We start from the raw sequence: 22,895 nt of genomic DNA, 5'->3' as shown, positions 1-22,895 counted from the left end.
TAAGACAATGACCTTGGGCATCCTCGAATAGTCTTTTATTATTTTTAAAGGGGACCAAAGATTGTGATATATTAAACCATGCACAATAGATGTATTTGTGCAGTGCATCCTGAAACTAATTATTTGAAGGCGCTCTCAAATTTAATTGTCACAGAAAAGAAGGCACTGCAAAAAAAGAATCAACCAATTAAGCCAAGTTGGAAACCTGGGACTGAAATCAGTCTGTGGGTTAGTGCCCCACAGATATTTTGCCTTGGGTCCCACACAAGCTGTGTACTGGCCTGGGCAGAAACATTACAAGTTTTCCTACTTCAGGTGACAGGTATAGCTAGGGAAGCAGAAGTGCAAACCATCAACCTATCACAGGTCAGAAACAAATCGGACAGCGATAATGTAAGCTTGGTTTCCTCCCAGAACAGGGAGAGCATAGCAGTATCAAGCCAGGAAGTTACGTGTAATTGTCTCCTTTTATCCCGAGTTCAACAGGCCGAACACACCCGCATGTAGGTTTGCCTGGCAGGCAGCATAAGTGATAGCAACCAAAGACAGGCTGAACCTGCTTTGGAGCTTGATCTGCTCGCCCTGAACTCCTCCCCATTTCCTTCTCCGTCACTAGTGCCACATTGGCCTTCACTGTATACCTGAGCACGAAGAACCTAGGAGCACCTGCACTTGCGGTCTTACTACTCTTCTTTTTTTTTCCTTTAGCAACATTTGGCTTGCGGCTTCGGGTCTTTTACTCCTCTATGAAACAGTCTGTACCTTTTTTGGGGAATTAACATTATAATTGCAGGACCTTGCTTGAAGGTAGACTGTCTCGACCACTTATTTTTCTGCAAACAAAAGTGAAATTCAACTTCGAGAAAGTTGGACATTCTTCGTTTCACCGAACCTCGGGAAAGATCCAACAAAAAACTTCTTCCTGAAACAAGTTAAACGGGCTCTGCAGAAGACAACTGAACTCCGTAAACTGCTCTACCGAGAGCCGGAAACCTGTGTTGGGGAAACAGTCGGGTCCTGTTTCTGGGGTCTCAACCAAGGCCAGATCTCTCAGCTGAGGAAAGAACATCTGACCCTGAGGCAGGAGTCAAAAAGTTTAATACGGGACTCGCCCGCTGACTGAAGCTTCCGCAGAGGAAACAAACCAATCTCCAACCCAGGACCCCAAACTGATATAAAGCCATAAAGGTGAGAGGGCTTCGCACATATAGGAACGGCTCAAACCCAACGACAGGAGCCTGTGCAAATGATACCCTAATGAGAGGAGTGGGAGCAGGATCCTGATCCAAAAAGTTTGGCTCAGCCGCAAAGTCTGATCTCAAAGAGTGACCCTGGGCGTCGCCAGAGTCCCATTGGCGAGGAGTGGGTCTCCCGCCTAGAGCTGGGGGGCAAGGCGCGCACGGGACTCCGGCAGCCGCCTACTGGGCTAGATGTCAGCGGCGGACGGGCGGGAGCAGAGCCGAGCGACGGGGGCAGTAGACACCGGCGACGCCGAATCCAAGCACTTCACCGTGGCGGCCCGTTACCGTAAGGAGAGCGTGGGGGAGAAGGACGCCCCCGGCCCGCGCCAAGAGGATGAGAAGGGACCCAAGAAGAAGAAGCAGCCTCGAGGGAAGCGAGATGCAGAGGGGGAGCCGCTGCTACAGTCTTCCTCCGATGAGGAGGAGGGGCACGACGAGGCCCCCGGCAGGCAGCTGGCCTCGGCTGACGGCCAGCCTCCGCCTCCCCCAGCTTCCCGCCCCTCCGCCTCCTCCCGGGCTCTGCAGCTGCTGCCGACCCAGTGCTGCCCCTCAGCGTCCGCCCGCTCCATCGCACACTGTTGTCATGGAGGAGCCAAGATGGCGGCCCTGGCCTACAACCTGGGCAAGCGAGAGATCAACTACCACTTCAGCGTGAGGAACGCTAAGCTGCTGTCCCTGGCCGCCGCGCTGCTGCTGGCCGCCGGGCATGGCCTCACGCGCCATTACGCAGGTAGGGGCGTCCGCGAACGTGCAATCTCCCTGCGTTCGCGCAGCATGACAGGAGAGTATGCTGCTTGTTATTCTGGGCTCTGCGCTCGTGCAACTAGATAGGAGACAGTGCGGTATGTTCATTGTTATGCTGGGCTCTGCACTCGGGCCCCTAGATAGGAGAGAGTGCAGTATATTCCTTGTAATTCTGCGCCCGTGCAGCCGCGCAGGATAGAGTGTAGTATGCTCTATATTTCTTCTGTGCAGTGCACTCGTGCAGCTAGTCAGGAGAGCGTGCACTCATTATTTTGTGCTTATCGCGTGTCTATAAACCGATAATAGAGATGTAAAGAGGACACTTATAATATTCCACATGCCTAGCAGGCTGTCTGTATTGGAAATAATTAGAGTGGTGATTGTCTCACTGCAAGCGTAATTGTCTTGAAGCTGGGGCTGTATTTAGGTATTTGTGCGTATGCGTTGATACATACCGCTCTGTGCTACAAGGTTCCATTCCCCTTGGTCAGTCCCTTTTCCGTGTCAGAGATAAACATTGAGTGTTTACTTGCAGCGTGAACAATTATTTGTGCAGAACACTGCAAGAAAGCAACCTCAGCTACTCCCACCCGATACGGGGAAAACAGGACTCACAAAATATGTTATTCACTAGAAAAAATGTTGCTCTCCTAATATGCTGATGCGCAAAATTCGCGTTTTTACACTTCGCAAAATAATGTGATCAGCAGACGTTGTATACCATCTTTGTAGACCTGTGACATCCCTCCCCACCCCCTGGTGTGCTGACAAGCCTTTTGATCTAACGTCCCTTCTCCATTGTATTTCATAACGGAGAACTATCATTGTGTTCTAAGTAAACGAGCCTTTCCTTTGTCAAAAGCGTGCAAGCTCCAGTGAGGATACACATACTTCATAGAAAACTCGTCTCAGCGTTTCTGAACGGGATTTAAAATGTGCTCACCGCTTCGCATAGGGTCTTTGAAACACGCAACTCAAAGACAAGAGCCACTACTCGCAGGCATGCCCTTCGATGGGTGACATTAATTCAATCAATCGGGATTTATAAAGTGCGGCTGATCACCCGATAGGGTATCGAGCCGCTGGCGGGTTCCCGGATGCTTATTTGAACAGTCAGGTCTTGAGGGCCATTTGGTATTCCCGAAGTGAGGTGATGGTATGGAGGTGCGTGGATGTTTTTGCTGCAATGTGAGCGAAGGAGCGTCCTCCACTTCTGCTTTGTAGTTGTGGGAAGTATGGGCAAGTGAAAGGAAGGCAGAGTGTAGACTTCTCAATGGTTGGCGGAAGTTCTGGCGGTGGTTAATGTAGACGGGTCCTAGATTGTGTAGAGCCTTGTGTGCATGGATCAGCAGCTTGAATTGGCAACTCTTCTGTATGGGGAGCCAGTGAAGTTGCCTGAAATAGGGCATGATGTGGGTTCGTCGGGAAAGGCCGAGGATGATTCTGGCTGCGGCGTTCTGCAGTGCAATTCATTGTTTGTACATTGTTAATTCTTCTCTTTACACTGAGCCATGGTTCTTCTGTTGGCTTTGCTTGGTATTGTTGCACCTTCCTGGGGATGCATTGAGTATTGTTTATTCTAACCATGTTCATTAAGTGCTGTTAACTTATCCAATGTCCTTAGCATGTCTCTCTCCTTAGAATGCTTATGATAGTTGTGCTAAGTACGGATTGTTCGATTTGGTGCTCGAACATTGAGGGCGTTAGTACGAGTCTTTCGTACATCCCCGTTTACTCCTGGGTCAGAATTACGAGTTTAATGTTATTTAACACATCCAATTAATTATTGGTTGTGTTAAATACCTCAACCTTTGTTATTTCAGCAGTTATTACCCAGAAACTCATGATAGGTGCTATTTATCACAGTTGATTAATAGCTAACCTAGTTGTATTGGTTTTTACCAGGTGCGGTAAATAGCACCTACACTTTTAATCAGACTCTGTCTCTTTTGATCCTGGACTCTTATGCCCTGATTACAAGTTTAGCTGTTATTTAAAGTATTAGAATATTTAATAAGTTACTTAACATATAACAATACCACGAGGTACGCTATTTATCAGGTGCAATAGATAACACCTATTAAGCCTTATTGGTGAATATCATTCAGGCTTCAGTGTTTAACACTCCAAAATCCGCATGGTATGGTAAATACCACTCACAATTGTGAGGTATTCAACGCATCTGATAGTTATCGGGTGTGTTAAATACCTTTTAACTTGTATTTCTGACCCACATTAAAACAAGGCTTTATGCTTAGATCCGAATATAACGAGCCACGAGTTGAGGCATTATTTATTACCCCGATTTATAACAATGCCACAGGGTAAGTTATTAATCAGGTGCGATAAATAACACCTATTAGGAGTTTATGGGGAATTATATGCAGATTAGGGTGTTTAGCGCAGCAAAATCCACATGATATGGTAAATATTGTATGTTTTCCCCTCTTAAATTTCAACAGGTATGACCTGCTGAAATTTGACAGATGTTGGGTTATTTAACACATCTGGTAGCTATCGGATGCTTTAAATCAAGACAAACTTGTAATTCCGTCTCTTGCTTTATCAGAGGTTTACGCATGGAACGCAGTTTCACGAGCCAGTGATATAGGTGGTATTGCTCACTCATGATAAATAATTATACCATGGGGTACATTATTTATTGAGCGCAATAAATACCACCTATTAAAAGTTTTTGAGATTAACATGTGGATTTTGGTGTTTAATGCACCAAAATCCGCATGCTACCGTAAATTCTGTATGTTAGGTTTGACTGCAGTTAGTTAACATTGGTTGTGTTACTTAATGAAGCAGATAATTATTGGATGTGTTGAATACCTAACAACTGGTAATTCCAACCCGTGCGTAAACAGAGGTTTACGACAGGACATAATTGGAACTAGCTCGTCCTAATCAGGCCCTATAGGTTGTGGTTCCAGCTTTTAGAATGACCAGGACACTAGATATTCTACAAGTGTTCAGAGTGCACATGCATTTGATTGCGCTAGAAATTATAATTTTTAATTCTTACCTTTTGCACCTACTTCAGTGATTTGCACCGTCCATTGTTTATTTTGATTGTATACACTGATCACTGCTCACCCCCATTCAGTGTATTCAGCAATGTTTACTTCGGTTGGATGCGTTGGGCATTGCTTGTTTCGATCTTCAATATGGCTCCTCCCCTTATTTGTTTTGGGTATTTTATATACAGTGATTAATGCACTTTCCCTTAAATGCACTTTCCCTTAAATGCCCAGTGCACGGCTTCTGATCCTGTGGCCTTTGCGCAGCATTATTTATTGGAATTCATTGTTTTCAATCTTGTGTAAAAGGCGTTGCCCAATCTTTTGATGAACTGGGAAGTCTGTGTTTTCACCAAGCACTATAAGTGCTTTTCAATCTGTTGAGCGCATAGGGTATAGTTTATTCTGATTATATACGCTACATGTTGCCTCTTCCCTTGAAAACACTAGACATTGTGCATTACAACATTAAGAAATTTCAGTTGTGTTTAATTCTATTTACTGGCAATTAGCCATACACCAAAAACATAATGCAGGTAATCTGGGCTATGTTGTGAGAATTCATTTCCTGATGTGATTGGTTGATCTGCCGGAGGGCGGATGGAGCTGTGGAAGTGATGCAACACCTTATCCTACAGTCAATTGATGTGCCAAGAAATTTCTAGAAAATAATATTGGTTGATTGAAGTTGTCTGCGATTAAGTCACATGGTGTAGACAGAGTGACCAGATTGAGAGAAGGCATGATCACCCTAGATGTAAACACACACTCCATGTTGTACCTGTAGGTTATGATTCAATGAGGACTTTCTCTGTGTCAAAGAAAATGTTTAATTTGTCTTTATGATATATTATTGTAGTGTTTTTGCTTTAAGTTAGTTCACAACACTTCACCAGGTCTGAAGTAAATTTGTAACATTTTAAGGCTCACTAGCTACTGCATATAAAAACCTCTAACAGAATAAATTGAGCAATAGTCGAGATTGTACAACACATCACTATAGACCCACTTTCAGACTTAGGGCCTGATTACAACATTTGCAGTCATAGGACCGCCAATGCCATGGTGGCAGTCGAGTTGGACCGCTGCACTCCAGGCGGTCCAACCGGCACATTATGTCCCTGGTGGTCAGACAGTCAAGAGACCGCCATGCCGTCCCAGAACATGGTTCCTGGCAGGCTGACGGCAGGCGGAGTCTTGGACAGCCGCGGCGGCACTGAGTTCAGCGCTGCTGCACTGATCACGAGTCCAGTTTCTGCCCAGTCTTTCCATGGTTGGGACCCCACTTTGAAAAGGCTGGGGGAAACACAGTGGTGGCTCACGCCCCACCACCCCGCCCAGCCTCTCGGAATGCTTACTCTCGGCTTTGACGGTGTGCATTCTGAGGGTGCTGGTGTGCTACGTTATTGACCTCGGCTCCTTTAAGACCAATACCGTAGCACTGTTCCTAACGGGCTGACCAGAGGGAATGTCATAGTATGATGTCAGTGCCGGTGGGGGGGGGGAATGTGGTGGGGGAGGAGGGGCGGTGGGGGCTTGATGATGCTGCCTCATTCCCACAAGTTTGTTGGTCGGCTTACCTGAACGCCAAACTCATAATGAGTCCCTTAGTACTGTGTCATTGCTTCTGGAACGTCCGGGAGGTGGTCAGGAATTTGCTGTGCTATGATAGTAACACATTTTTATCTCCTTTATGTGATTTCTGGCACAGTTCCTCTGAGAGATTCAAGGTGCTGAAAGTGTGTTCTGAAGGCACATCAGTTTCACCAAGGATTCTTCATGAAGTGAAATCTTAATGTGTTGAGTTCTGCTTATGTGATGGTGGTTTACTATTTGTATTTGATTCACCAATGAGGGCATTCTCTAGACAGTTCAGATGACAACTGTGCACTAAAAGACATCTCTTTTTTGCGAAACCATTGTTAGTTTAATATCAGTTACTACTACAAACTCTTTGGAGGAATCGGTGACAATGTAGCATCCTCGAATAACACAAATCTCTCACAAACTTTGTTTTGCACTCACTATTTACTTTATGATTTTAAATGGACAGTGCTTATTTTCCTTCATGCACCAAACAGGTATATTTTACGGAGAAGCAGTCCAAGCTTCCTTCATGTATTAAACAGATACACTTAAAGAATAGTAGTCCTCTAGAATCAACTCATCTACACAACAATCAATCATACATTCAACTGTCACATAAACAATATGCCACAGAAATGACCTATCATACAGTAGTACCACAACAATATCCGGCTCACAACTCTGTTGAAAAACAAATACCATTTATTGTCTCCAATTGTTAATAATCCGAGCTAAGCAAATATAAAATTAGCGAGGATTGTGTCTCAGCAATTACAGCCACTAGGACATCATTTGAATGCAGCACAGAGTCCTAAACAAACAGCAAAATAGGATAGGCTCTAGAATTAAAGAATTTATTGTGCTCGTGGTCCTTTAGTTCAACGTTTTCTGTTTTAGCTGGGCTGGATCACAGATGTTTATTAGAGAATCTTTACATAAACCATCTCTGGAGACGCAGCTGTAGAACAACTCAGTGGAACAACATTTATTCCTTAGGGGAAAAAAACAATCAATAACATGGGACATGGCAAATGCCAGCATTCTCCACCACATTTCGGGGCCCTGTGCACTCCGTTCTGGTCCTTTAGATTAAATCTGGGATAAACCTGACTGCGGTGTGCAACCTTATAGTTAAGAGGCCAAGAAATGCCGTAAACATCCCAAACATAAGGCTTTATTTTCATAGCAAACTCTCATGATTTTAGAAAACGTGTCGAAGAGGATTGTAATGTATTGAAAAACACATTTCTCGAGTTCTTTATACCAATGATGAGTGCGAAACACTTTGGCACACGAATAGCTAACTACAACAATGAGGTATGATGAGACAGAGAAGTGTGGCCGTGTAGTGTGTCCTGAATAGGGGTGGTTTTGGTGGTGTGATGACTAGGGCCACTGGAATTATGCAGCATGCAGGTCAAATTATGCGGCAGGGTTTAATAAACTATGCGGCAGGGAAAGGCTAATTATGTGACATAATGCGGTACATTTTGTCATAATATTACTTCATTATTTCACCATTTTTAAACTTCATAACACTGTCTGGGCATTGGTTGCGCCTCGTTAGTACACAATGAAAACGTGACCAGTCCAGTTTTGAAAGGGCCTTTCACTACGCAGCAACACGTGTCGCTGCACTTTTAGTAACGTTTGAGCTAGAAACTTTTTTGTTTTGCTAAAATCTGCTGATTATGTGGCAGATGATGGATTATGTGGCAAATGCAGCAAATCTGTAATTATGAGAAAATCGCTGTCGCCACACAGTCGCATAATTCCAGTGGCCCTGCTCATACTTTGTCATATTTCCTCAACTCTTGAGTTGCGGAGTGGAGTGTAGAGGAGTGAGGGATAGAATGCTTAATTTTTTTATAGTATTGATTTAGAGGATCTTCAGTCCACACTGCTGATGCTTTTTAGGTAGGTAAAAGGCAGGAAAGCATTGTAAGAAATGTACACGAGTAAAAACTATTTCTATTAAATGGGTTATATGAACTTGTAACATCATGTTGGTTGTCTGTATAATCCATGCTCTCTTAGTTAAGGTACTTTAAAGTGCTGCAGAGCACATCGGGATATTGAGGCCTTAGGATGCATTAAATTAGGAATTATGAGATCATGAGGAAGGCAATATTATTGTGTTTGATGCTAGTATAGTGCTTAGCGCAGCCTTTGGATATTTTAAATGGCATGTGTCACAGCTTATCAAAATTGGAATTTGATTTTCAGTAGATGCATGATTAATTATTTTATTTGGAACCTGCCATTTTGTATTTTTTGCAAAAGATTCAGTGCCTGATTTAGAACTCAGCAGACGGATATCTCTCAAGAATTTGTGACGGATATCCGGTCCGCCGAAATCTAAATCCCAGAACACATAATGGTATTTGGTTGGACATCCCTCACCTCTGTGACAGAATAACCCGTCTACCGAGTTCTAAACCAGGCCCTCAGTCTGCTATTTTATACAATAATCCCATGGTAAAGAAGGTAATTGATAGCATTGTTTAAAATGTTTAAGTGTTTATAAATGTACTAAACACATAAGCAAAACAGATCAGGAGGATGGGCGTTCTCTTACATCATTCCAAAAGAGTGGAACAGTCTCCCACTCCACATCAGCCTCCTCCTCACTTCACTGCGCTTTACAAATACACATAAAATAATATTCACTCTTCATTGTTTTGTTTTGGCTTTCATCTTTATCTTATTTCCTTGCTTGTTATTCAGTGGCTTTTCTTCGGATTCTTTGTTCTTCCCAAGTATGATGCATTTCTTCTTTAGTATCTTCTGATTGGATGTCATGTCCTTCCACTTTTTACATTGAGGAAGTTCATGCAAAAACAGACTGAGTGCCTGATTACGACTTTTGCGAAGGGGGTACTCAGTCACAAACTTGACGGATATCCCACCCGCCATATTACAAGTTCCATTATATCCTTTGGAACTTGTAATACAGCAGACGGGATGTTCGTCGTGTTTGTGGCGGAATAATTCCCGCCGGCAAGGTCGTAATGAGGCCCAGAGTCTCTTTCTCTCTTTCTCAATAGAAGGTTTTTTTTTTTTTTTTTTTTTTTTTAAGCACAGCCTCTTTCAGCCTGTGGCTCCTCTGGTTCATCTGGCTTTAACATTGGCTAAAAGATGTGTCCATCAGGCTTATATCAGCCCAGCTCATATCGCCAATGTGAATTACTTGAAAAAGTAGCCCATATAGCATTGCTTTTTTTTTCTTTTTCTTTGTTCTTTTTTTATGTGCCCATTTCAAACCCAGCACCTCTCTAACACTGAAGCACCCTGAACTATCACCCAGAGTGGCACCTGTCTGCTACTTCATCTGTGTTTCTCATAAAGTGGCAAAGTATAGCATGGCAAATGTTTGTTATAGACTTTGTATGATCATTATGTGAGGACCAGAGATATACTAGTAATACTCTACCAGCCGAAATGAGATGTAGTAGTGCTTGTGCAATTTCATCTTACTACCAGTTGCATAGATTTTTTTTTTCTCAATGTTATTTTGTAATCAGCATTGTTTACTGATGTGTTGTGGGGATATTTATAGGAGCAGAAGCAGTAGGCAAGCCAGGCTATGCTTATAATCAACAACAAATGTAACACACATACAACTGCCAATCCACCACACACATACTTGCATCCATTGTTTCTATTGCAGTTGATATTCATGTCCTGTGAAGATTCAAAAAGTGGAAGAAAGAAAAATCTAGACTTAACTATGCAGCCACAACTAAAATTCAAAAATAATCTTCAGTTTTCTTTACGATTATATACAGCAACTTTAAGCCTTTCAAGAATTTGTCAAAAATCGGTTTAAGAGTTTCGTCAAAATCGGTTTCAAATGTCTCTTGATTAGATCAGTCTACTGCTCACCCACTATTATTACCAGTGTATTATGACTTTCTTGGTCAGTTCTCAATGAAATTTCAGAACTCAGTTCAAGTGTGATTTCAAGTTCCAAAATGCTGAACTGGAATCTCCCGGTCAAAACAAAAGGACATAAACTTGTGTTCCCAATCATCAGCTGCAAGGTACTCCCATTCAGTCCCTTTTGTATCTTCGACTTGCAACTCTTTTCCTTTTTGATTTTCAACTTGTACTTTTTCTCCTTCACTCATATTTGTTCCTTCTGCTATTTTTGCTTCGCAACTTATCAGAAACCTTTAGAACTGCAGGCGAGGAAGACCACTTATCTCCTTTCAGAGTTTTTCCAGACTGTGATCATACAGCTGCACTAATGATTCTTCTTGGTCTAGCAGCGATTTGACAAAATCTTTTTTGTCTTTGACTTGTTTCACTTGCACCATTAGCCACTTTAGGAGGAGTCAAATCTGTGTGATTGATTCAACTCAACACCACTTTCGGCTACTTCAGGAAACAATATTTGTTTTCTCTTTTTCCCAATCGTCTGCTTCTAGGAGATTTCTCCTGTTCGACTATCCTGCTAAATCCACTTCCGTTTCTGCTGATAGAGAAATATAAGGATTGTCCTCTAATTCAGCTGTCACAGGAGTACCTGTATCTGGATCTTCACCAGCTTACACTTTCTTTACCACTGCAGTCTCTTGCTCTGTTTTTGTCCCTTGCTCCTCTTGAGACTGTACAGTTTCTGTTGGTGCTCTCAGGAACACTGGGTCTTCATCATCCAAAGGATATGGCACTTCATGAGTATTGCTCGCATGAATCCAGTTTTGAATTCCCACACACTTCACAGCAGTCATTGTTACCAATGTGGCATGAAAAGGACCTTTCGCCTTGGCTCCAAGCAAGTCTTCCACACATGCTTCTTGATCATCACCCAATCACCAGCCCGTAGACTGACACTGATCTTGGGATGGTGGCACAGCTGTTGCTTCCACCTGGTGGGACAAAGAGCGAACCACATCAGCTAGACCCTCACAGTAATCCAGCACCAAGTCATCTGTTATGCTTACAAGCGCACTTGCAGGAACAGCTGACAATCTCATGGCTCTGCCCATTAATATTTCATGTGGCGAGAGTCCAGTCTTTCTGTCGGATGTACTTCGCATGCTCGTCAGAACTAAGGGTAAAGCATTGGGCCATTTCAGATTAGTAGATGCACACATTTTTGCCAGTCAAGCCTTCTGAGTTCCATTAATTTGTTCCAGCAATCCAGAAGCTTCAGGACGGTAACTACAGCTCAGCTTCTGCTCCATGTTTAAGGCTGAACATAGCATTTTTATCACCTCACTATTGGAGTGACTTACTCTGTCTGATTCCAAAGAAGTTGGGACCCTTAGAATGTTATCTCCGTCTCTATGATTTAGTGTCCTAGCCATGCGCTGTACACCTCTATGTCAGAGCATGGCGAGACTGTCCATTACAAATCAGTTAAAGAACCAGTCGGAATCTACAATTGCCTGGAACCATTTCTCCAAGAATAGTTACCTGTTTATATTTCCAACTTCCTCTAATATTTAGATGACTTAACTTATTCCTGCTGACAGGTCCTTCACGTCTCTGACCCTCTCCACTAGAAATCTTGAGAAGCCCCTCACTTCAGAGTCTTAGCTTGGAAAGTCACTGACCATATCTTCCAATGCAGAGATTCTCCCTTCCGTTTGGTGGCTGTGTCAAGCACATTCCAGGTGTTTTGTTGCAGCATTCATAGAAACTTCAACAAACTTCCCCCATCTGTCACATAAAGATCATCATGGTGAAGATATCTTTCTTGTGTATTCTGCAACACTACCTGTTTTTTTCAAAAGAGTTGGGCCATTCTCCATTGGAGATGTTGCTTTTGTTATGTATTTTTGCCAATTTTGCCCTGGTATAATATCAGAACTTACCATCTGGAGGATTTGATTCAAAGGTAGAGCACTTATTATGTATGCGTCCTTTTCTAACTTGCTCATACTAGTCACTTTGGTCTAGGACAGTGGTTCCCAACCTGTGGTCCGGGGACCCCTGGGGGTCCGCGAAGCAACATCAGGGGGTCCGCGACTGCTTAGAAAATTAAATAATATCAACAGATTAGGTCCCCAGCTTTCAGTAATGACTCAGTGAGGGGTCCCCCGATTCCAATGCAGATTCATTAGGGGTCCCCAGGCTCCAGTAATGATAAAATGGGGGTCCACAGAAGTCAAAAGTTTGGGAACCACTGGTCTAGGACACATACATAAAGACTCTGCATTGTTTTCCAGCTAAAATCAATTATGTAGTAACCTGGGATTTATCACATCCACTTCCCTCCCACTGTACGACAGTGTTCGTGTAACACCTCTACTTCAGATAGCAGACCTGCTTTTTGTTCTGAATGTGTTTTGGCCCAAAGTCACACAACTTAGTAATGCAGGATTTACCAGCATAGTCTCTGTCTACTATTTTGGTTGGTTTATTGCTAGGCACCGGCATCTGTAGGGCTCCTTGTTTCACAATGACAGGGACGCTGTTAACCCTTCACTGCCTCTGATGATGGTATTTGTATGAGCCACCCACCTCTCCTGCACGCTGTCCGGTCCATATGATCATCCGCATTAGCGCTCCAGAGCCATTGTCAAATTGGGGTTGTTGGGCCCAGTCTGCCCCTCAGTGCTCCACTCCAAGTGATCCCGGGTCCGTCCTCTCACCATTGATAACAACTGGCTATGCTGCTTTACCACATATTTCTATTTAGGACCCCAAGGCCTTTGATGCACCAATCATCATTTCCCTTCTCTTACAGCACATACCATGTATTGGCCACCCAGCCTGCAAAGAAAACGCACCCAGTCCCTGAGAGGAACCTAGCTTCTTCCTAATCTCCCATATGGACTGGGAAGCACCCAGTTAAGAGTGAAAATTGTGTGCCTTTTTGGAGGCAGGTGCTGCAGATGCTACTAGACCCGTTCTGCCCCTCCCTCAAACCCATCTGCTTAGGGCACCCACCTCGAGACTCCAGAAAAGTCCTGGTCCAAGCAGTTTTCCACTACACTAAATCCTTCACTTCACTTTCTAAGTTGCTTTATGACCACCTTTCCTCTGGCCTCACTAGGTTCAGAACCTCAGATCAGGGAAGTGGGATTAGTCAAAAGCTGGCAGCAATATCCCACTGTTACATATACATTTGGGTGCGGTGTCCTTTGTACTTCGCATCACATTCTCCAACTTTGTCACTTATAACTGCATAACGGGTCACTCCTGCTGCCCAGTGCTCTCCAGGCAGACAGAAGAACATGTTTGACGTACAGCATCAGGATTCACTTAAAGTGGTGCACAGTCAGCTGATGAGGGCACCCAGCACCTTTGAAACATCCCATGCTCTCCCTCTCCAACGCCACTGGACTACTACGGATCTTGACAGCATGGCCCAGCCCTGTAAACTAGGGCTGACAAAGGTAGCCTGGTTTCACCAGGTCTCTGCTGTGTGTTTTGTTCTCGCAGTTTTCTTTTTAGCCCGAGGCACACGGTTGCCAGCACATTTACTAAACAATCAGGTGAATAAGGTTAATTTAGTTATATTTATTTATTATTATTTATTATCTATGTATTCGCATTGGCTCCTGGTCTGAACGCTACCAGCTTATCCCTTCTTTGGTCTACAATTGGCCTCACCCCGCCCCCAAAAAATTAAATCATGATTCAGTTTCACTGCTATTTCAAGGTTATTATAGTACCTTTGAGTTTAGAAAGCTGATTTCTGGTTCTTCCAATGCCCCTTAAAAACAATGTTCGTAAATCAAAAGTTTGTACCCAAAAAACTAAGCAAGACAGTACACTAGATAACAAATATGAAAATAATTATTTAGATCTACAGTGGAAGTGATTTGTTGATGAATGGATCAACAGGAGAGTACACTGTCATTACACATATTTATTATTTAACGCCAAGGGTGAAAGCCATTTCAAAAGAATCATAAGAGACTGGCGCAACCAAGAGTTTGGGGGATGGGTTACTCCATTAAAAACATTGACGATATCCAGTTTTGTTTATTACTAGTGTATTTAATCCTGTCACACTTGCAAAAAAGCGCCCAAGCCATCTGTCAAACTGCAATACAAGCCCTTATTATTAAACCCAGCAATAATGTGGCTTAGTAACCAGAAAGCCTTGTGTTACAGTGATCAAGGTTTAGCATATCAGTTGTGCAACAAAAGGGTATATATTGACGCCTTCAACTAAGGTAAAATGACCGCATAGATCTATTTTTATTATTTTATTGTTTGTATAAGGTATAGAATATATTTAAGAACATTTCCAAGCGGATACATCCCCTTTCAAAGGGAAATTCAACTTAATTCAAAGTATTGCAATACGTTTTGCTGAAGGTTACGAGTAAACTCCATTAAGAAAGCAGCATTACTCAAAAACCACAGTGGTGGTTCACCCAGTGCCTCTGCAACCCAGATATTTTATAGCACTTAACATCAGCCGGTATGAAGAAATCTTTTACTCTGATTTGCGGTCCCTTACAAAAGAAATGTGCATGTACCGCGTCTGTAATAAGAGTTGGTTTAATTGAATCTTCATCTGATACATAATGCATTATTTCTCACAAAGTAGGTGGCTATTGCAGTAGCAGTGTTGATACATTACAATAATAAGATTGAAAAGGCGTTAGCATACCTGCTCCCGTTTTCTGTGCCCGATAAATCAATAAGCAAATCCTTCACACCAGCAGTTGTTTCTTGTCCATACTCAATTGCAATAACGTAGTATTTTAGGGTTACCATAAACATCACTCATACATTTAATTTTAGGGTGTTACAATTAAGAGGGAGTTGATTACATTTTATATATTTTATTATAAAATATACAAACCACAGATGTGACAACGTTTCTGACCAAACTTGCTGTTTTTTTTTTTTTTGCGTAGTCTTCTAAAAAAAGATTAACTTAATATTTTATTGTTATACATAAAAACCACACATACAACCACGATCCTTATTTTTTTGATAGCTTTTTGCCATAGCCAAGGCAAACTTCGCTCCTAGTCAGTAAGGTTTATAAGTGCAAAAATTACTGTTCATTAATTTTATTGCTTGTTTGGAATTAAAGTTGCTTTTGTTAGATGCATAAAAATATCAGTGCTTCAGTTCGGTCTTTGTAGTCCTTATTACATTTATTTCTAGCTAACGTATCTATGAAATGTTTTTATTTCTATATTATCGTACTACTCTCCATAATGCCAAAAGGGCCTTTACCTGGGATATTGGAATGAGATATTGGAATGATTTTGGGGGTTATTACAACTTTGGAGGAGGTGTTAATCTGTCCCTAAAGTGACGTATATACCACCAGCCGAATTACGAGTCCATTATATCCTATGGAACTCGTAATACGGCTGGTGGTATATCCGTCACTTTACCGTCACTTTTGGGACGGATTAACACCTCCTCCAAAGTTGTAATAACCCCCCAAGTGTTTTGGGGCCTATTTCTTTAGATGGTCAGGGAGTTGAATGTTTCGCCTAGCCTCTGTTTTGACTAATGAATTTCTCCCTACTCCCCTTTGCCTTGGGCCCAATACAGAGTGGGAAGTGACATCTCTTACTCCTTGTTGCTTGTTGTTTAACCATTTCATGGCAAGGTGTGCACAACATGAATCGCAGAGTTCTGGATAGGTAGTATGCAGGGCCACTGCAATTATGCTGCAGGAGAGGGTTAAATTATATGGCAGGTTTTACTAAATTATGTGGCAAGAAAAGGCAAGTTATGCTGCATAATGCAACACATTTTCTGATAGTGTCAGTTCATCATTTTGTGTTTTTTGGGTTGAGCTTAGACAACGCTTGTGCTGTTGCTTAACGACCTTTGTAGATGGTTTGTGAGGTTCAGCTCCACCCATTCATTGTGATTTGTGTCTGCCAGTGTCCTTTAAAGCCCTTGCTTGCTACTGGGTAATTTACTCTTTGTTCTACCTTTTTTTCGGTCGAGCACGACAGCGCCTGCACTGCCACTTAACGACCTGTTGTAGATGGTTTCTGAGGTTCCGCTCCACCCACTCATTGTGATTTGTGTATGCCAGTGTCCTTTTAAAATCCTTGCTTGCTACTGGGTAATCTTTCTCTTGGTCCCATCTTTTTTCTTTTTTGTCTCCTCCCAGGGGATCGGACCAACTACTTTCTAAATACACTGCTTACCATTTTCTACTTTGATCTTTCATATGGAGCACTGGAGAGAAGTGCACGTCTTTCTGAGCTCTGCTGTAAACAGGGTTGTAAATCTTATTTGGTCACATTTGCTGTGCATTCAAAGGCTTTCCTCCTTTCTCCTTGCTGTCTTACTCGTTGGTTTACATCACAGGTTTAATTATTGTTTTACTTTGGAGGCCGTTCTTTTAACGATGCGCCCACTTTTATTTTAACCATTGTGGGTTGTTTCCTGCTCATGGCAGCCTGATGTCCCTGTGCCCTCTCTCATTTTATTGGTTTATTACATGTAATTGTCCCTGCTTTGTGTGTTTCGTTCTCTGCCTTGGCGCTTTCACTTATGATTCCTTTTGGTCGTCCCACAGAAAGAGACCGTGCATTGCGGTAGGGAGTCGTGCAGGGGCCAGGCTTCACACTCCACTGTTCGGCGCTCAGTGCAATGTCTAGCAGCTTGTTTACTTTAGGAGCTGTGTTTGTGTTTTGTTGGCCATTCTCTCCCTGATTACTAGGTTGCACCCTCCCCCAGTACCAGTTTGAAAAAAATGCAAAAATAGGTAACAGAAAAGTGATCAATCAACCTTTGAAAAGGGCCTTTCACTTCGCAGCAACACTTATTGCTGTGTTTTAGCAACTTTTCAGCTTGAAACTATTTTTTGTTGTTTAAAACTACAGATTATGCCACAGGGGATGGGTTATGTGGCAAATGCATCATATACATAATAATATGGAAAACATTGCAGCCCAGCCCCACAGTTGCATAATTCCATTGGCCCTGGTAATATGTAAGGTAATAATTCTCTATGCAAAGAGATTGTCCTATTGTCTCTCTGACTCTGTGAGTTCAACTCCCTAGTCTTGTGAATTGATAAATTATTGTTGTGTAGTGTGACTTCTGGGTAAAATGTCCAGAAAGTGGATTCACATTTACCCCTGCATGCAGTAATGTACCTATCCCTACAAAGTTGTATATTTAGACATCTGGATTGCAACCTGTTTGCTTCACTGCTTAGGCTGATTCCCGATCATAGAAAAATTAAAGCAGTGCTCCTCTGAGGGGATGTTTTCCACTTTATTAGACAATATAAATAACAATAAGATGAATCCTGTCCCTAAATTGATAAGTTTGTTTCAAGTAAATACAATAGACTTCCATTCCAATTTCTTTGCTAATTGTACTTGCCACTCTAAGGTTATTTTTCATCCAGGATGATGCCAACTGTTTTCGCAGAGCATTGCCAGCTATCTATTAAAAGTGGCCATTCTGTAGCATTCCAGTAATGAGAGGAAACATCTGTTAAGAAAACCTGTGGGTGAATTTGAAAACTATGTTTAGACTTCCGCCATGCTGTTAGACAAGGTGTGAGGTGGCAAGAAGAAAGAGTGAAGTAGGGGGATTTTGGTTGTATTAAGTTAAATATAATCACGGTATGGTCTGCATCTGGATACAACTTTGCACCACGTGAGTGCAGTGAATGTGCAAGAGATTAAATATTTTAAAAAAGGGATCAGAGGATCACTTCTTGAGGGTTACCCTATATTGTCTTGCAAGTTGGTGAGGGAATTGCACCAGGAATTCTCTTTGAGACCTTCTGGTTAGAAAAGAGGACTGATTTGAATAGAGATGTGAGGCAGGTAACTTTTTATGTAAGTATTTAAGTGTTTATTAGCACATTATTATATTATACTGGGTCCTTCTTCCAGTGACACTAAACTAAAAATAAAAGAATTGTCAGTTACAAGACTGAACATTCATTGCTGGGAAGGGTTTAGGAAAAAATTTACCAGTGCCAAAGCGTACTCATTATATAGCTCCTGGTTCTGGTGTGTTAATGTTGATTATTATTATCTTGCCTTTCCTGCTGTTCATCTTTCAGGCCCTGCCTTACCCCTTCCCAGGGCCAGATATCATGGTCTTGTAAAGACTGCCATTAACTTTTTATGAGTGGGTAGACATGCCAGAATTATGAAGGTGGTGATGAGCCCTTGAGAAAATGGGAGGTTTGGCTTTCCTAGGAAATCCTAGGGTATTACTATGTTTTCACCTCAGCGTTATAGTTAAATGTTCAGTATGCAAGAACGAGAAAAGATAGCTGCATATAGAGCATGCAGTAGTGTGATGTTTCCTCTTGAATATCCCATGTCTGCAGAAAGAATCTCACTCCAAAACCTTTATATATCTGAAAAGAGTGCAACTCCCTTAGAAGCGTGGAGTAGAATTGCTGTATAATAGACATTCATCACTTTCCTCTTGCCATATACCCAAATACATTTCAATCCACAATTCACCCTAGGGATAGAGGAAGAAGAATGAGAGAGATGGAGATGGTGAATGTCTCAGGTTAAGGGATATGTTTGCTAAATGCTAGGTTAAATCCTTCCCTAGGTCTAAAATGTTCTTCCTGATAACAAGTCCTATTAAGCTCCATTATGCCCAAATTTGACTTTGGGCCGTGCAACTTCCGAATAATTAGGCAGCCATTCGTGGGGCTACCCCTCTTGAAAAGTACAAGGAATCGATTAAGGATTTGATGTTGCTCCTGTATACAATCTTGAGAAGCGAACAACTGAAGTGTCAGTGGGCTTACTAGATGTTAAGTGGAGGGAGAGATCTCTGAAGAAACATGGGGACTTACATGGATGTATACCCCAAATGCTTTAGAAGCCTACAAAACAGAATCAGAGTGTATGTTCATAAAATGCAGGCACTCTGGGTGCGTCTAAATCATCAGATCACGGGGGAGGTGTCTGGGGCGGAAGATATTCGTTTGCCATCCCTGGTGGGGGTCTGTGGCCCACGGGGGGAGCACCAGCACTTTCCCCGTGGGTCGGTCCCAGGACTTAATGGTTACGTCCTTGGCACAGCAGCGCTGCAGCAGAGGACGTAACCATTACGTCCTGGGCACATTGGGGTTAACCAATGTCAGACTATTCAACAAGGACAGGATGGTAAGCACTGTAAGGATGATTTGCAGTCTGTCATTCAGCTTCGACTTTTCCAGAGAAGCAAAAAAGTGCAGTTGGTCTTTTCTCGGCTCTTGTAAAGCCTTCCCAAACGTGCGACCAATCTGAAATATTACTATGGGAGTCACCCTTATATTATTGTATTTCTTCTGGGTCTTCCACCAGGAATTCCGACACTCCTTCTGTAGTTTTGAGTTTACTTAACTCTGGATTAAAGTGAAACGCGTAGTATATTTGTAGTGATCGTATGCGCGCATCTTTGCTATAAATCCACCAGGTCACCTTATGATTCGGTGTTTTTTCCATAGGGGAAGATACATGCGAGCAGCTACTTTCAAGCGGCAGGTTTCTTGGAGGAAATGTCTGGCAACCTCAGAGCTGTATGATGCACAAATATAAAATCAGGTAAGTGTGTGAAGGTACAAATGCCTCAAGGCAGAGGGGTGATGCGTCTTATATGTCTACACTTGCATTGTCAGTGTGGAAGAAAATTCAACCATGCATTTTTTTTGTCCTACAAGACTGAAGGCCTGCTAAAGCTATATTATTTAAATACCTTTAAATTAGACAACAGTACGTATTTACTCACATAAAAACTCGTCAGTTTGGATGCAGGTTTGCCTGATAACAGCGACATTCAGTAAAGAATGCTTAAAACAGGTGCTCTCTAACTGATCAACCTGATACCGTGTTAATTTGAAAAGTGGTCGCTGTCCACGTCTGATTAAACCCTCATGATCAGTAGGAACAGTAATAGCAATTAGTGCACCCCTTGCTCTGACCACGTGAAGTGGTTTACATTACGTTTAATAGTAATGGGCATCCAGTTGCCGAGTTGTGCATTAAGGGTAAAACTGGAGGCAGTAGCGTTTGTGATGTGAAGAGTCGGCTGAAATATGGCTGAGTCAGGCCATCCACCTTTGCTATCAGAGACATTACTTGTATGTAGCCCATGTGCCTCAGTATACAAAGTATAATAATTAGTAGTGATTCCGGACATTCAAAATGCAGTATGAGAGTCTCTACCATCACACGATTGGAATAATCCCCAGTTATCCTCAGCCAATCCTCACTTATCTGGAAGGTGTCTCGGAAATCCTTGTTGTCACTTTAGATAGCTGTCTTTAGGGTTCCAATATTTGATTTTGAGGCCCATGGCATCCGATTATTCTGCACATCCACCTAAGAGAGGATCAGACTGATGATGGCGCACCTTAAAATGAATCCACACTGTGGTGAAATTCTAAAAATCAATTTGGGAAGACTCCTTGGCTCCATTATCAGTACGTGACTGTACCAATTGCTGAATGTACACTATACGCTTTCCCCCATTAAATTTTTTTTCGCTTCATCATCTTTCTAGCTTTCTCAGTTTTGGACCACTCTCTTTCAGTGGCTAAGGTATGCAACGTGTTTATAGCATCAGGAATATCCCAAAAGATTACGACCATGTTCGCTTTTCATTGTTTCAGACAGTATATAACTAGACCAACAGGGTCTTACAAGGTTTCTAATTGCACAGTGTTCATGGTCACGACAGTAGTGAAGCCAAAAATTAATTTTTGGACTGCATCCTAGTAGGTCGGTGCTAGATGCTGTTTGATCCAAAACAAAAATCCAGAAATAAAACTGTTGCATCCTTGTAGGATACTCATTACCATACACAGACCTCCAGCCCTAACGTTTGAGGCATGAGACAGCTGTTTGTAGGGTTATGATTCAGAGTATTAAGAGCGTGAGAAATACAGTTCATCACAAAACACCATGGCTGCAGTCATCCTGGGAATAAGCAAGAAATGAAAGAGCCTCGCCTGTTATCACAGAAGAAAGATGGATATCACATCACAGTGTTTAGCAGACTTCTGATATGAGCATCTGTTCTATGAAGTCAGACACATTTAGACTGGGGTCACGCGATTTCGAAAAAAAACAAAAGCTCATTTTTGGCATTACTAGATACACTGAAAACAAGTTCCTCACTCTCAGTGAGGTTACCAGAACCACCACAGATTCCATCTCCCTGCAGTTCTCTGTGGTGTGAACTGTTGTGGGAACCAAAGTTGCCTAATTCCTGATCACACCTGACCAGCTATAAGGAAAGTAGAATTGTGATGCACCAGACAAGATATTTAATCAATATGGAAGCCCGTAATTGAGATAAGCAAGCGTCTGCCACACAGTCTAAAATGAGGCAATTTTCTCAATGTTAAGCATGACCTACCAATAAAAGCACATAAAGGTCACACTCAGACTAGATATTGGCACATTGTTGCTTGGCAACAAACGCATCAGCCATTTAGCTTGGAAACAAATCATGCAAGCATGCCAGCGGTGTTTATATCAAGGAGACCAGCTTAGCTCAAGTCAAGCATGCTCAGAGGGACAAGTTTGCATAGGATTCTACTTAAGAAATAAATGACAATTGTACGGCTAAGTGGTGAGGCTGGACGAATGTATATTGGAGTGTTGTGAGAGGGCAAATGTATTTAAGTATACAAAAAAGAAGTTTGTTTTTCAGTTAAAACTGGCGCATTACAATACAAATAAAGTATTTCCAGGCAACATGCTTGTTTTGTTGTGATGCACCTACTATTAAGGGGTCAGTGATTGCATACTGGTGTTCTCAAACGTTTGTTAGAAAGACAATTGAGACCTGCCTGGATGTGTGATGTGGTAGACAGACTGAGACAAGCGTAGTGCACCATTCATCTCCGATGCAATTGGAATTTATTCAGGAACCTGGAGCATCACAATAGTGGTACGCCTGAAGCTTGATTAGAATATATCGGTCTTCTCTACTAGAAATGTGTTTTTTTAATTCAATAAGAGTATGACTTTGGTTAACTTAACAACGGGCATGTAAATCAAGGAAGACCTATATGTGCATAGTTTAATCAAATGGTATCTATGCTATTATTAGCTTGTACCATACAATACATGTTCACAATCTTTGAAATGGATGCAGTGGAGAAATCCAATAAATATATCTATGTAATGTAAGTATCTATATTTATGTAGAACAAATCTAGCTGCAGAACAAAGGAGAGCTACGTGAAGGGGTGGGAGACCACCTGCAAGATCATCAACATCAGGTGGGGGTTACACAAGTACATTTTACCGGTATTAGCCACAGGGAGATTAAGTGATTTGCCCAGATTCACATGATAGTGTCTAGTGCCGGGGCCAGGATTCGAACCTAGGACTCGAGGTTCCAAAGGCCTTAAGTAAGAGCC

At 42.3% G+C, this 22,895-nt stretch overlaps 1 protein-coding gene across 1 annotated transcript in view; it reads left to right on the top strand.

Moving 5' to 3' along the window:
- The first annotated feature begins 1,291 nt into the window (after positions 1-1,291).
- CASD1 (CAS1 domain containing 1) overlaps positions 1,292-22,895 on the top strand; it is a 103,712-nt gene continuing 82,108 nt past the window's right edge. The window contains exons 1-2 of the mRNA XM_069211759.1: positions 1,292-1,971; positions 19,971-20,067. Coding sequence (XP_069067860.1) covers positions 1,431-1,971; positions 19,971-20,067 — 638 coding nt within the window. The 5' untranslated portion in view covers positions 1,292-1,430. The remainder of the gene's footprint in view (positions 1,972-19,970; positions 20,068-22,895) is intronic.

The sequence above is a fragment of the Pleurodeles waltl genome, chromosome 10 (genome assembly GCF_031143425.1).
Source record: "Pleurodeles waltl isolate 20211129_DDA chromosome 10, aPleWal1.hap1.20221129, whole genome shotgun sequence".
NCBI lineage: Eukaryota > Metazoa > Chordata > Amphibia > Caudata > Salamandridae > Pleurodeles > Pleurodeles waltl.
Note: the sequence above shows the minus strand (reverse complement) of the source record. Positions and strands in the feature narration are given on the sequence as shown.